An 11874-nucleotide genomic window follows, 5' to 3' on the forward strand; every position below is an offset into this window, starting at 1 on the left:
TATATCAATACAAGCTTTAACCATCCTTGGTTAGATTATCTGATATTAAAGGATGTACAAAATTGAGATTTTGGTACCTGGCGCTTTTGAATTTTCCTTAAAAGATGCAGAAGGTTTTAATTTACTGTGCCCACTCTACAAACATACAAAAAAATATTTGACAACTGCTAAACATAAATAAACTTTTTAAATATTTTAATGATTCCTATCTAGTTGATGAACTTAGAATGCAAAGTGGAATGAATGGGATTTGTTCCATGATGATTTGCTTTCTTATTTTAAAGGGGGAAACATTTTAAGTGGAAACATATTCGTAAAACGGACACAATTTTAAAGTTTGTGTGTTTAGGGCAAGCTTTAAAATACTTTTAAAGTAATTGCTTGATAGTTTTTAATTTAGCTATTGCTAATGAAATCAAAATGCTATTGCTATGTAGCACAAATTTGGAATTGTGTTGGTCTGCTTATGTCATATTATTTTTAAGGCATTTTAAAAATATGAAAATGTTTTAAATTGGGGTTAAGGCTATAGTTTATATAGCAACAGATTTAAACAGATCTCTGTGTCATCTCAGAAAAAGTTTATTTTATACAGCCGGACAGTATAATTTATCGGATCAGGGGAAAAAAAGAAATTAATTTGTCAACCTTTTAAGAAGTTCTTGTAAATTAACTAATTAGTGTAGTTTTTATGTTCATAACTTTTAAATATTTCTTAGCCGATATTTGCTGAACCATGCAAATCCCATCTCTAAGTAGCAAGAGGAGGAGTCACGAAGACTGGTCATCTCCAACACCAATGTCACAACAAAAATAAAATATTAGATTAGAAATATGAATCGCTTCGCCTATGTTGAGGCCCGTTTGAGTTCCAACGAATCCTTTGTCAGCCGCGACAACAAGGTGAAAATATACGATGGCGACCAGAAGGTGAGCTAGTGAATCCTATCCCTATTTACCCCAAACACAAACCCAGAGCATCTTGTAACTTCAATCATATCTGCAGACTGAGTTCGAAGAGGGCGAAGTGGTGCTCACGACGCACCGACTGTTCTGGGGTCGTCCTGGCGAAATAGCCCGGGCCGCCGTGACCCTGTGCCTGCCACTCAGCTATGTGATCTCGCTCAGCGAGGAGACGACTGCCTCCAACTTCTTTGGCCGCAAGACCCGCATCATCATGCACCTGCGTCCGCCGTCGCCGGACAAGGGACCCGGACCACTGGACACCAGTCGGGCCACCCACATCAAGCTGTCCGGCAAGAATGGGCTGAGCGTGGAGTTCCACAGTGCCCTGCGTGAGACCCTGAACGCCCGCGTCTGGGAAATCCTCCTGACCAGCGAGACGACCATCAATCGACTGGCCAGCAGTCCCACATCAGAGCCTGCCAACGATGATAGACTGGCTCGCATTCAGAAGCGTACTGGAATCGGTGGCATTGAGCGGCATCTGGAAGCCAAGGCCAAGGCAACGGATGAGAACATAGCCCTGGCCTTTCAGGATCTCAGCGTGCTGATGGCCATGGCCAAGGATATGGTGGGAGTGTCCAAGACCATAAGCAGCAAGATACGAGAGCAGAAGGGCGAGATATCCGACGATGAGACGGTGCGTTTCAAATCCTACCTTATGAGCCTGGGAATAGACGATCCCGTGACGCGGGAAAACTTTACCAGCAACTCGGCTTACTTCAGCAGTTTGGCCCGACAGATTTGCGAGATGCTGCTAGATCCCCTCGAGGTAAGAATGGAATTAGATAGATAAACCAATCATTAATGTTATATGCACCCTAGGAGCAAGGAGGCATGATGTCCTTGGCCGACGTATACTGCCGTGTGAACCGGGCCCGTGGATTGGAGCTGCTTTCGCCCGAAGATTTGCTGCACGCCTGCGAGCAACTGAGTGGTCCCATACGCCTGCGCAGCTTTCCAAGCGGCGCTAGAGTGCTGCAACTGGAGTCCCAAGACGATGGGCTAATTGCCATTGACACGCTAGAGAAGGTGGAGTCGGCCGAATCTCTGGCTGTCGAAGAGCTGGCCAAGCAGCTGGGAATCTCGCTTTTGCTGGCCAAGGAGCGATTGCTCGTGGCCGAGCGTCTGGGCAAAGTGTGCCGTGACGAGTCCGTGGAAGGACTGCGGTTCTATCCCAATCGGCTGCTGAACCGCGACTAATTTAACTGTGAATGTATTTGTTACTAGATATGCTTAATTAACAATTATTACTTTTTGTCTAAAGGTGGTTTGTCTTTTTATTGGTGGAAAAGAAAAGAAAACTAGAGTTTTTACTGTATCTTTATGAGGGTATAATAGATTCGTCGGAAAGTATGTAACAGTTAGAAAGAAGCGTTTTGTTCTTGATAAGGATCACTAGCCGAGTCTAACTTGCCATGTCCGTCCGTCCGTCCGTATGAGCCCTGAGATCTCGGAAACTATTAATGCTAGAAAGTTGGGATATGGCATGCAGATTCTTGAGGTTCTTGCGCAGCTGGCCAACGTCCATAACGCTAAAACCGGACTAGCGACAGTTTAGGAAAACAGGCTTTAACATGGGAGTAACGGGTACCTGATAGTCGAGGCACTCGACTATAGAGTTTCTTGTTGTTTTGTGTTGCAATGTCCAGAACATTTACAACTTCCGGAATGACAAGACTGATTGAATTTTATAATTAGTTTCACACTTTATTGAATTAACGGAGCTTTTGCTTTGACTTTGTCGGCGCTTCATTATTTTACTTTATTTTTTTTTGTCGTAAGTTTTATTTTCGTTTAGTATTCCTCAAGAGTTTTTCTTCGTAATCAGTTTAATGAAAAGTTTCTACAGTCAGGTATTTTGATAAGCAGTTATTGAATTGAAATTACACATTTATATTAATAGTGGTTTGTCGTGTTTACATACATATATTATAAATATCTTATGCTGCTGCTTAGATTGCTCCGCATTACATTAATAAATCTTTGAATTACGTTTCAATAACCATTGGATCAGACCACACGTATCTATCATATTTCGTACTCAGGTTTTTGGCCAGTTCTTTGCTCGAGTAACATTCTTCTCACCCACTTTCACTCTCGTGATGCTTTCAATCATTTATTCGGTTTGCGTAGTACCATGTTTTCTTTTTCGTTTATTCTTCTTAAATCACATTTATTATTTAATATTAACATTGAGTAATTTATGCTTGAGTGTGTGTTGGGTACGGTAGGGAATACGGGTAATGGTGAGGTTAATTTGTGTTTTATTTTTGCTTGCTTGCTTTATGAAGAGGTTTAGTTTTACGGCTGAATCAAACAATGCTAAACAATTACAGCAGAGTAGTAACATAAATAAAATCGTTACTTAAATAAATAATTTCCATCTACAAAAACTGGCTCAGTTGAAGAAAAAAAACCAACGTGTTTAGTCAAAGCGTATCATTTTACACATTACTCGTCGAATCGCACTTGCAATTTCATTTGCCCAAGCTCCTTCAGCTGCTGCTCCTGTCTCTAGTTTCATTGTACATTGCGCTATTACAAATAAATTGTTTAAATAAGTTTTGACTTTTTGTGTATTTTGTTTCGCTTTCCGTTTTTAATGTTTCGTTTCTGCAATTGGAAGTACTAAATTGGTTTGAGGCTACGAATTGTACATTACAAACTAAAATGTGTGTGTTTTTTTTCTCTTCTCTTCTCTTCTTTTGTGAACTTAGGCTAAGCAATCGATTAAATAATTAGCAATAATAATTTTAATAGTACAATATGAATATTTGTAATTGCTAAAATGAACCCCTACACCGGTTCATATGCTCCTCTCCTCGCTTAGCTAAACGTAATCATAATAATTAGAATTTCTTTACAATTAATTTACGTGTTTTGTTGATTTTTCCTCCTCATATTATTGCTTTCCTTTTGTTTTCGGCGACTCCTCCCCTGATTTACAGCTTACAATTAGCACACTTAAAGAGCTAGTGTTAGGACTTAACGAATTGGAGTTGGGGAGCCAAATTGATAGGTGTTCTTGTGTGTGTAGTTTAAATGGCGATTGGGCGCGGGACATATTGAAACAATTTCCATATATATATGTAATATATATGCGTATATACAACTAGATAAATATTATTAAGACCTCTCTCTTCTACACCTAATTCGTTTTCGCCAAGGGGTCACAATTAACACAAGCGCAGTCGGTAGAGCCGGTCCAGGCCAATTCTGATCCAGCTCCATCTCCTAACTAGGTTGCACAACTATGAGCTGCCATGCTGTTGCCCATGCGATTTACACTTACGATTACACATCAAAACATATATAGTTATGTGGGTATACAATGTACGATAGTAGTGATAGTTAGGAGGTAACCATAAACTATAATATCAAGCAATACACAACGCGTAGCCTTTTACTTGTTCGCTCTAATGCTTCAGCTCTTAGTCCTCTCAGTGCCAGTCAATCCACATCCCTGTTTACTTGGTCGCATCGGTGGTGGAGCGCCGTCGATTGACCGCAGCCTGTTGCTGTTGCTGCTGCTGTTGCTTGGCCGCCGCCAGAGCCGTTAGTGTCCTTTGACTAATGGCTCCCGAGGCGGTGGTGGCCCTTCCGGCGATCTGGATATGCTGCAGCTGTTGCTGTTGCTGCTGCTGCTGCTGCACCTGCACTTGGTTGGGACTGGGCAGTGTCTGCGAGGAGACCGTGGCGGTGCTCTGCTGGTTGAGTATTCGGTGTTGTTGCTGCTGCAGCTGCTGTTGCTGCTGTGGCTGTTGCTGTTGCACTCCGGGCGCCTTCACCGTCTTCAGTTGCAGCTTTTGCGCCGACATCACAATTGGCGTAGTGCTTAGGTTGCCGCTGCTGGTCACCACATTGCCGGCTGAAAGTGGAGTAAAACATAAGTAATCTTTCATAGCAACGATTGCGCTTTGACTCACCATTTACAGGCGTCGTGGCCAGCTTGAGCGTGGAGCCACCAATCTGCCGCTGGGTGGTGATGAGCTGCCTGTTGGCCAATTGCTTGGTGCCCACCACCTGGACGTTGCGGGCCCGCGGCTGTATGGTGCCCAGCAGCTGGATGGACGCGGTGCTGTTGCCGCCCGTCTGTGCCTGGATCGTCTGCTGCTGCTGCTGCTGGACCGTCTGCTGGGCGATACCTATACCACCACCAACATTTGAGGTACGTATTGTTTGAGGATTTAGTTTCTGAACACCGGCACCGACTATTTGAGCTGTAAGCAGAGAGAGAGCAGAACGTGGGTGTGCGGGGAGATTTTTTTTTGGTTGTTGTTTTAGGTTGCAATGAGAAATGTCGAAGGTCAGAGGTCAGAGGTCGGGGAGCCGCCAAATTGGACGTTAAACCAGTACGATCAGTACGGTTATGGATTATACACATAATGGACTCTCTAATCTTAAACTGATGGCATTTCGGGTTAGGACACACAAGACACATAAATCGAATTGGTTGTTTTGGATTAGTTCAGTTGCATGAGGGATCGAAACGAGTGGTTATCGGGTTTGTGTTGTATGATGTTTGTAAACGAGAAACGAAACAGAAACAGAAGAGAACAAAATTAAGCATGTTCAATCAAAAGAAGAGTTACGAATAAATAATATGGTCCGCGTATAATTAAATAAAGATCGCATCAAAAAGCCAGATCCAGAGCCACAAATATCTCTTCGGCCTGGCCGAGATGGTTGATGCGCAGCATCTTCACTAGATTCGCATTCTCCTTTTCAACTCACCAATGGGTAGGGTCAGCATGGCCGTTGTGGCTCCTGCTCCTCCTCCGCCGCCTGCACTACCACCGCTACTATTTCCCGCCGAAACTCCTCCGCCGGCGTTGTTGGTAATCACCACCGTTTGGGTGCCAGGACCTGTCGACGGCAGGCTCACAATGGTGCCCGTTGGCGGGGCATGTTGCTGCTGGGTCTGCTGATGCTGCTGTTGATGATGCTGCGCCGATTGCGTCTGCAGTGTTATGGTGTGTGGCAGTTGTTGTTGCTGGCTGGAAACCGGCACTGAGACCAGGACACTTCGCTGTTGCCCCTGAGCTGTCCCTGCACCCGTTGCCGCATTCCCCGACTGCTGCTGCTGCAAACTATTTCCGGAGAACTGCAGCGAAATGGGTTGCGTGAAGCCGGGGATCTGCACTTGGACATTCTGCAGGCCAGCAAAGTTGGCCATGGCGCCCTGCAGCTGAGACAGATTAATGCCCTGTAGATTCAGGGTGGCGGTTGTCTGTTGCTGCTGCTGTTGTTGTTGCTGTGGCGAGGCAGAAGGCTGCGGATGCGGACTAGACATGGGCGAGTGTATCGAGGAGGTGGCGGGCGAGTGAACAATGGTTTTGGTGATGAACTGCTGCGTTGGCGGCGGCTGCTGTGGCGACATGTGGGGCATGGAGACGGCGGACACGTTGGAGGTGACATTGCTAAGACGCTCGAGGAGCGCTTGGTTTTGGTGCGTCTGTGACGACTGCGAGTGATCCGAGCCCGATGGCGAGGGAGTGGCTGCGTTGGTTAGCAGGGCGGACAGGGCTCCGCCACCACCAGCGCCTCCACTCGAGGTGGACGCCAGATTGTTGGGCACCGCAAAGCCACTGGCATTCGAGGCGTTCGAATCGCTGCCCGGCGACGGGGCTGCCATGCCCACCACAATTGCGTTGGGCGGTGCCGTGGTGCTGTCCCTCCGCAGGGAGCTCAGGATGCGCTGCTGCACCGGGCCCGTTGGACTCTGGATCCAGGCTGCCGCAGCCCCAGCGCTGTTACCCGACGAGATCACTGTGTAGCTGGTGGTGGGGTTTGTCATTACCGCCGGCGGTGAGGCCAACTGTGAGGCCAGCGCCGACATGGACACTCTCACTGTCTGGCCACCGTCGACCGTCTGTTGGTGATGCGACTGCCCGGCTTGGTTGAGATTGACCGCTATCAAATTGCCCGCGGAGTTGGTTCGGAACGTTGTTGTAGTCGTGCCTCCTCCGCCAATCTTTCGATTAGCGTTCAACAAGTTTTGCAGCACCTCGCTGGACTGCTGCTTCCGCTGGGCACTCACCAACGTGGGTGTTCCACGGGTGGTCTGCACATAGGTAGCTGTGGCCGCATCCGCGGTGGTGGGAGTCGACTGTTGCTGGTGCTGCACAAGCGTCAGCGTCTGTGGTTGCTGTTGGCCCGTGGAGGTGGTGAACGTTCCACTGGCCACTGGGGTGCTAGTCATGGCAGCTGGAGCACTGTTGAGCAGGTTCAAAATTGACGCATTGCTGGAGTTTTTGAGTGTTGTGGCGCTTGTGTTGCTCCCGTTGTTGTTATTGTTGCCGCCGTGCACAGCAGCATTATTGTTGCTTTGTGTGTTACCCGCTGTAAAAAGAAGTATTTAGTTATTATTTAAAGTATTCCCAAGTGTTTTAGGTTGTTTAAACCTACATTGCTGTTGATGTTGCTGATGCTGCTGCTGTTGTTGCTGCTGCTGCTGTTGGTACTGGTTGGCAGAGTTCATAATGCTGTTGACTATGGCATTTATTGCAGGATTTGGATGTATGGCCGTATTGTTGTTCATATTGTTATTATTGTTGTTGTTGTTACTAGTGGCAGTTGTCTGTTGTTGTTGTTGCTGTTGATGTTGCTTCTGCAAAATCTGTTGCTGCTGAACTTTCAGCTGCGTTTGCTGTTAGACGAAATAATACCTTTTAGTTTTAAACTTGCAATAAACAATTTAATATTTACCAGAATTGGCACATTTGAGTTGAGCTGGGCACGCAATGCGGAATTGGCCCCCACCACAGTTGTGCCCTTCACCTGCTGCTGCTGCTGCTGAATGGTGGCGGGCTGAATGGTTATGCCCGAGTGTTGCAGGGCCTGGGCCAGCTGTTGCGACTGCTGCTGGGGTTGCTGCTGTTGCACAAGGACCAGGGAACCATTGCTCAGGCTAACTTGGTGTGTTGTTGTGGAGGAATTGCTGCCGGTGGCCAACTGCTGAAGATGAATGTGTTGTTGCTGCTGTTGCTGTTGTTGCGGGACAATCTGTGTTGGTGTCTGTTGCTGCGGTGCCTCAATTGTGTATGTTTGCTGTTGCTGCTGCGCTGGCTGCTGCCGAAAGTTTTGCTGCACATTGATCACATTACTTCCGGCCAAGTTCAGAGTCTTTTGCGTAAGTTGTTGCCGCGGTAGTGCCACATGATGCACTGTAGCGGATAACTGCTGTGGGGCTTGTTGGGGTTGCTGTTGTTGCTGCGGTTGTTGTTGCTGCTGCTGCTGGGGATTACTGACGACAACAACTTGCTGCTGCTGCTGTTGTTGTTGCTGCTGCTGCATTTGAGCCTGCCGCTGCTGCTGCTGTTGTTGTTGCTGCTGCTGCTGCAAGAGGATCCGCTGCTCATTCGTCAAGCCCGTGTGAGTCACAATCGGCACATGCCCGGGTATCAAATGCGTGATTTTGACCGCCTTGCGCCCCTCCTCGGTAAAGATCTCGCGGAACTGCTGAATGTATCGATTGGCATGCACCCGAGTGCCCAACGCAAAGCGGCACGACTCGCCGTTGCGCTCGCCCTCCCGGTAGTCTCGGTCCACATACAGTTCGCCGAGATATTCGGCATCGGAGGGCCGCTGGAAGATGGACAGTTTGATGTGGTACAACGCCCGCCGACCTTCACTGGCCTCACGCTCCGTTTCGAGGACGTATTCCTCGATGAGTTGCGGTTGGAAGTTGTGCCGGCAATTCGGCTGGCAGCCGTCCTTGCAGGCCTCGCTGAATTCGTTAAGGGGTTCGAAGGCCTTGGCATACTTTTCCACGCTGATCACGTGTTCGGGCACCTTCAGATTGGCGGGATACTCCAGTGTGGGCGGACGAATGGGCCGGATGACCTCGTGCGGTCGCCGGGGAACCTTTGAGGTGAACGACGAGAGCATGGCCCCCACCAGCGGATTGTTGGTGGGTGCCGTGGCGGGTGTGGCATTGCCACCGCCACTGCTGCTTCCCGTCCGAGGTCGCTGGCGCAGACGAGCCAGGTAATCGCACAATTCCAGGCCGTGATGGTGGGTGAACTGGTCCAGCTTGCGCTTCCGGTTGATGGCCGTCTGGGTGAACTTCTTCATCTGGCGCCGCAGCTCATGGGAGTTAAACAACTGACGCTGATGCTGGGCGTTGATGGCCTGCCGCCCTATGCTCGGATCCGGCTCCAAGCACAGCGGCTCCGCCGTGGCCAACACCAGCTGGCTCTCCAGCGCGAGCTTATCTTCCGCCGGCCACTGGCTGCCCATTTGCTGCACTTCCGCGAAGAGGGTGGCGTTCGTCGGCCTGAGCAGGATGTGCTTCATATCACAGATATTCGTTGAGGTGGCAAAAGTCTGGCGGAAATCGCGGATCTGGGCGATAACGCAGCCGGCATAGAAGACGCTCGGCTTGGCGTAAACCCGTGTCCCCTCGCCGTCCGACAAACTGACCGTCTCCGCGCCGAGTAGATCCATTAGAAACTCCGGCAGCATCTCACGATCGATGCACTGCAGGAGAAGGTCGTTCTCATACGGCCACCGCAGCACCTCCACTAGTCCAAAGTCGTGCTTGGCCTGGCCCGCCTCCGCCTTGGCGTGACTTTCGTCCAGGGTCGCCGGCTTTGGCCGACTTCGATGACTGCCCGCTCCTGCTGCTGATCCCAAACCCGCAGCATCACTTGACGCCTCGTCCTTGTCCGCGGTGGTGGACCATTCGTTCGTTTGCGGGTTTAGCAGCATGTGCTCGTCATAGTGCAGGGCCAGCGAGTACCCCTTGTTGCCGGGATACAGGTTGACCACAATTGTGTTGAGCTTCTCTCGCTCCACCAGCCTCTCCAGTGTGAAGGAGCGAGTGCGTTGCTTCAGCTGAAAGGTGGAAAAAACGTAACACAGAAGTCTTTATTGGATTGGCTCCCAACTTACCCCTGTCTCGGCAAAGTAGTTCAGATCGTTGCTCAGCAGTTGTAGATACAGATCCTTAATTTTCTCATGCAGATTAAAGAACTTGCTGCTGCTACTGCTGCTGCTGCTCGACTGGCAGGCGGAGGAAGGTGGCTTGTTGTTGTTGCTGTTGGAGGTGGCAGCGCCGGCGCCAGCGCGCGCTGATTGCGACGACGAGGTAGCCGTGGAGACTGAGGCGGCGGGTAAAGCTGATGAGCTGCGACTAGAGGAGCTGTACTCCTTGCTACTGCTGTTGGACTTTTGGCGCTTGTTGGGCGACGACGTGGGCGAGACCAGGACATGGTGATTGTGCGTCTGGTGGAGGTGATGATGGTGCAGGTGGTGGCCGCCGCCGCTACTGGCTGTTGAGTTGGCGGATGGTGGCCGCTTCTCGGACTTCTTGCTGGACACACTGGCCGCACCCGTTGAGCTGTTGCTCAGGCTGGAGTTAACGCCTGGCGGCGTGGACAGCAGCAGATCGGGCACCACCGGCGAGGGTGACGTGATGGAATTGAAGTTCGACAGCGTTGTGGTGGAGGATGAGCACGAGGAGGGCGACGGGGCGATTGCCGTGGGCAACCCACTGGGCGTGGCCGAAGTGGGCTCCGTAAGCAGGCCGCCCAGCGAGCCGCCAGTGCCCTCGGTGGGGGACTCGTCGTCATCGAAGATGCAAATGGGCGGCTGGGCAGGAATCTGTGGTATGGCCTGCAGCAGGCTCGTCTCCAGATACGACTTGCTGCTCGACGAGGCGAACTGCTGCTGCTGCTGCTGGAGGGTAGGATGCAGCTGGTGGTACGACTGCTGGGGCTGCAGCTGGGGCGAGGATCCGGCCTGGTATTGGACGAACTGCGTCTGATGGACGCCCGATCCGTGGGGGTGGACCGTTAGTCCCTGGACATGATCCGCGTTGCTGGAGCCCTTTAACTTCTTGAGCGTGTCATTTATAATAAACTAGGGGGAAAACGTATATCAAATTAGGATTGAACGAAAGGGGACAGGGGAACACCCGGATCTTACGTCGGCTTCTTGGCATGAGGAGTCCAGGCTTTGCATGGTGCCAGCAGCGGATTGCTAGGGGATTCCCAACGGAGGATGGCGCACCCAATTACCGACGACATCCAAGCGCCAGTCTATGAGCAATCCCGTCCAGGATTGGCGGCATTCGCATTGCGCTCGCAGGTGTCCAGGTTTTACCTGTGAATTGAACAGTCGAGGACCGCAGACGCAGGGCTCCGTCGTTGTTGTCTCCTACTTTCGCTGGCTGTTAACCATTGGCTGCGATATACTGGCCACGGCTGTGCCGCATGGGGAACGGGGGAATTGGACTGGTGTCCCGGGGCACCGGCGGTGGCTGCTCCTTGAGTTCGAAGATCGGATCCCGACGGCGATTTGTGGTTTCTTCACTCTTTTTCCACTTCCACTGCTGCTGCTTTGCGTGACATTTTCTCTCTGCGCCCCTCTGCCTGCGAACCCTCTTTCTGGCGCTGCTACTCCGCGAAATCGCAAGGTCGCGCGCTCTGCCGCGGTTATGGGGCCAACAGTGGGCTGCTTCTTTAATAATACGCCGAGGATTGCTCGCTTTTAATTGTTTTAAAACTTTGTTTTATGCTTTTTTTGCAATGTAAATGTACTGTACGATTCGTGCCGTGCGAATGCCAACAATCGTTATCGTTCGCCGTGAATGGTGCAATCGCCGTTCCGATACTGGTCAAATGCGATGTTATCGGTGTGGTCACACTGGCTCTGAGCTAACAGTGTGCTGTTGGGTGCGCTGTTAACGCACTGTTAAGTGACTAACCGCCATTTCACAATTCAAAAATATATTATAAGGTGATCGTTTAATAACGCAATATTTTAGATGTTCCTTCAACCTTTTTTCAAATTTACTCGGCTTTTTTTAAACCTGACTTAGGAAACTTCTAATCCCACTGGAAGCAAACTCAGGTGGAAACCATAAACTGTTTTTATGACATGAACAGCCGACTTACAGTCGTC

At 49.8% G+C, this 11874-nt stretch overlaps 2 protein-coding genes across 3 annotated transcripts; one reads left to right on the forward strand and one right to left on the reverse strand.

Moving 5' to 3' along the window:
• The first annotated feature begins 753 nt into the window (after positions 1–753).
• On the forward strand, positions 754–2229 carry Vps36 (vacuolar protein sorting 36). Its single transcript, XM_017077970.4, has 3 exons — positions 754–930; positions 1007–1735; positions 1789–2229. The coding sequence occupies exons 1-3, from the start codon at positions 835–837 to the stop codon at positions 2164–2166; spliced, it is 1203 nt and encodes a 400-aa protein (XP_016933459.2). The 5' UTR covers positions 754–834; the 3' UTR covers positions 2167–2229.
• A 1316-nt stretch (positions 2230–3545) lies between these two features.
• Spt20 (transcription factor Spt20 homolog) lies at positions 3546–11546 on the reverse strand. 2 transcript variants are annotated; one of them, XM_017078903.4, is made up of 7 exons: positions 10897–11545; positions 9862–10830; positions 7675–9804; positions 7375–7615; positions 5701–7308; positions 4893–5186; positions 3546–4834 (listed from the first exon to the last, which is right to left on the reverse strand). In XM_017078903.4, exons 1-7 carry the CDS (start codon positions 10930–10932, stop codon positions 4434–4436), a joined length of 5679 nt encoding a protein of 1892 aa, XP_016934392.2. In that variant the 5' UTR covers positions 10933–11545; the 3' UTR covers positions 3546–4433. The 2 variants fall into 2 exon arrangements, with proteins under 2 accessions (XP_016934392.2, XP_016934393.2); XM_017078904.4 differs by lacking the exon at positions 3546–4834 and having other exon boundaries at positions 5129–5371; positions 10897–11546.
• Positions 11547–11874: the final 328 nt, after the last annotated feature.

Source organism: Drosophila suzukii, chromosome 3 (genome assembly GCF_043229965.1).
Source record: "Drosophila suzukii chromosome 3, CBGP_Dsuzu_IsoJpt1.0, whole genome shotgun sequence".
In the NCBI taxonomy this organism is placed as follows: Eukaryota; Metazoa; Arthropoda; class Insecta; order Diptera; family Drosophilidae; genus Drosophila; species Drosophila suzukii.

Excerpts from the sequence above, each read along its gene's own strand:
- Vps36 (XM_017077970.4), top strand. The coding sequence starts at position 835 with ATGAATCGCTTCGCCTATGTTGAGGCCCGTTTGAGTTCCAACGAATCC. Across the intron at positions 931-1,006 it reads TATACGATGGCGACCAGAAG|ACTGAGTTCGAAGAGGGCGA; the intron begins GTGAGCTAGTGA and ends TCATATCTGCAG. Across the intron at positions 1,736-1,788 it reads TGCTGCTAGATCCCCTCGAG|GAGCAAGGAGGCATGATGTC; the intron begins GTAAGAATGGAA and ends TATGCACCCTAG.
- Spt20 (XM_017078903.4), bottom strand. The coding sequence starts at position 10,932 with ATGCAAAGCCTGGACTCCTCATGCCAAGAAGCCGAC. Across the intron at positions 9,805-9,861 it reads ACTACTTTGCCGAGACAGGG|CTGAAGCAACGCACTCGCTC; the intron begins GTAAGTTGGGAG and ends TCCACCTTTCAG. Across the intron at positions 4,835-4,892 it reads GGCCACGACGCCTGTAAATG|CCGGCAATGTGGTGACCAGC; the intron begins GTGAGTCAAAGC and ends CTCCACTTTCAG.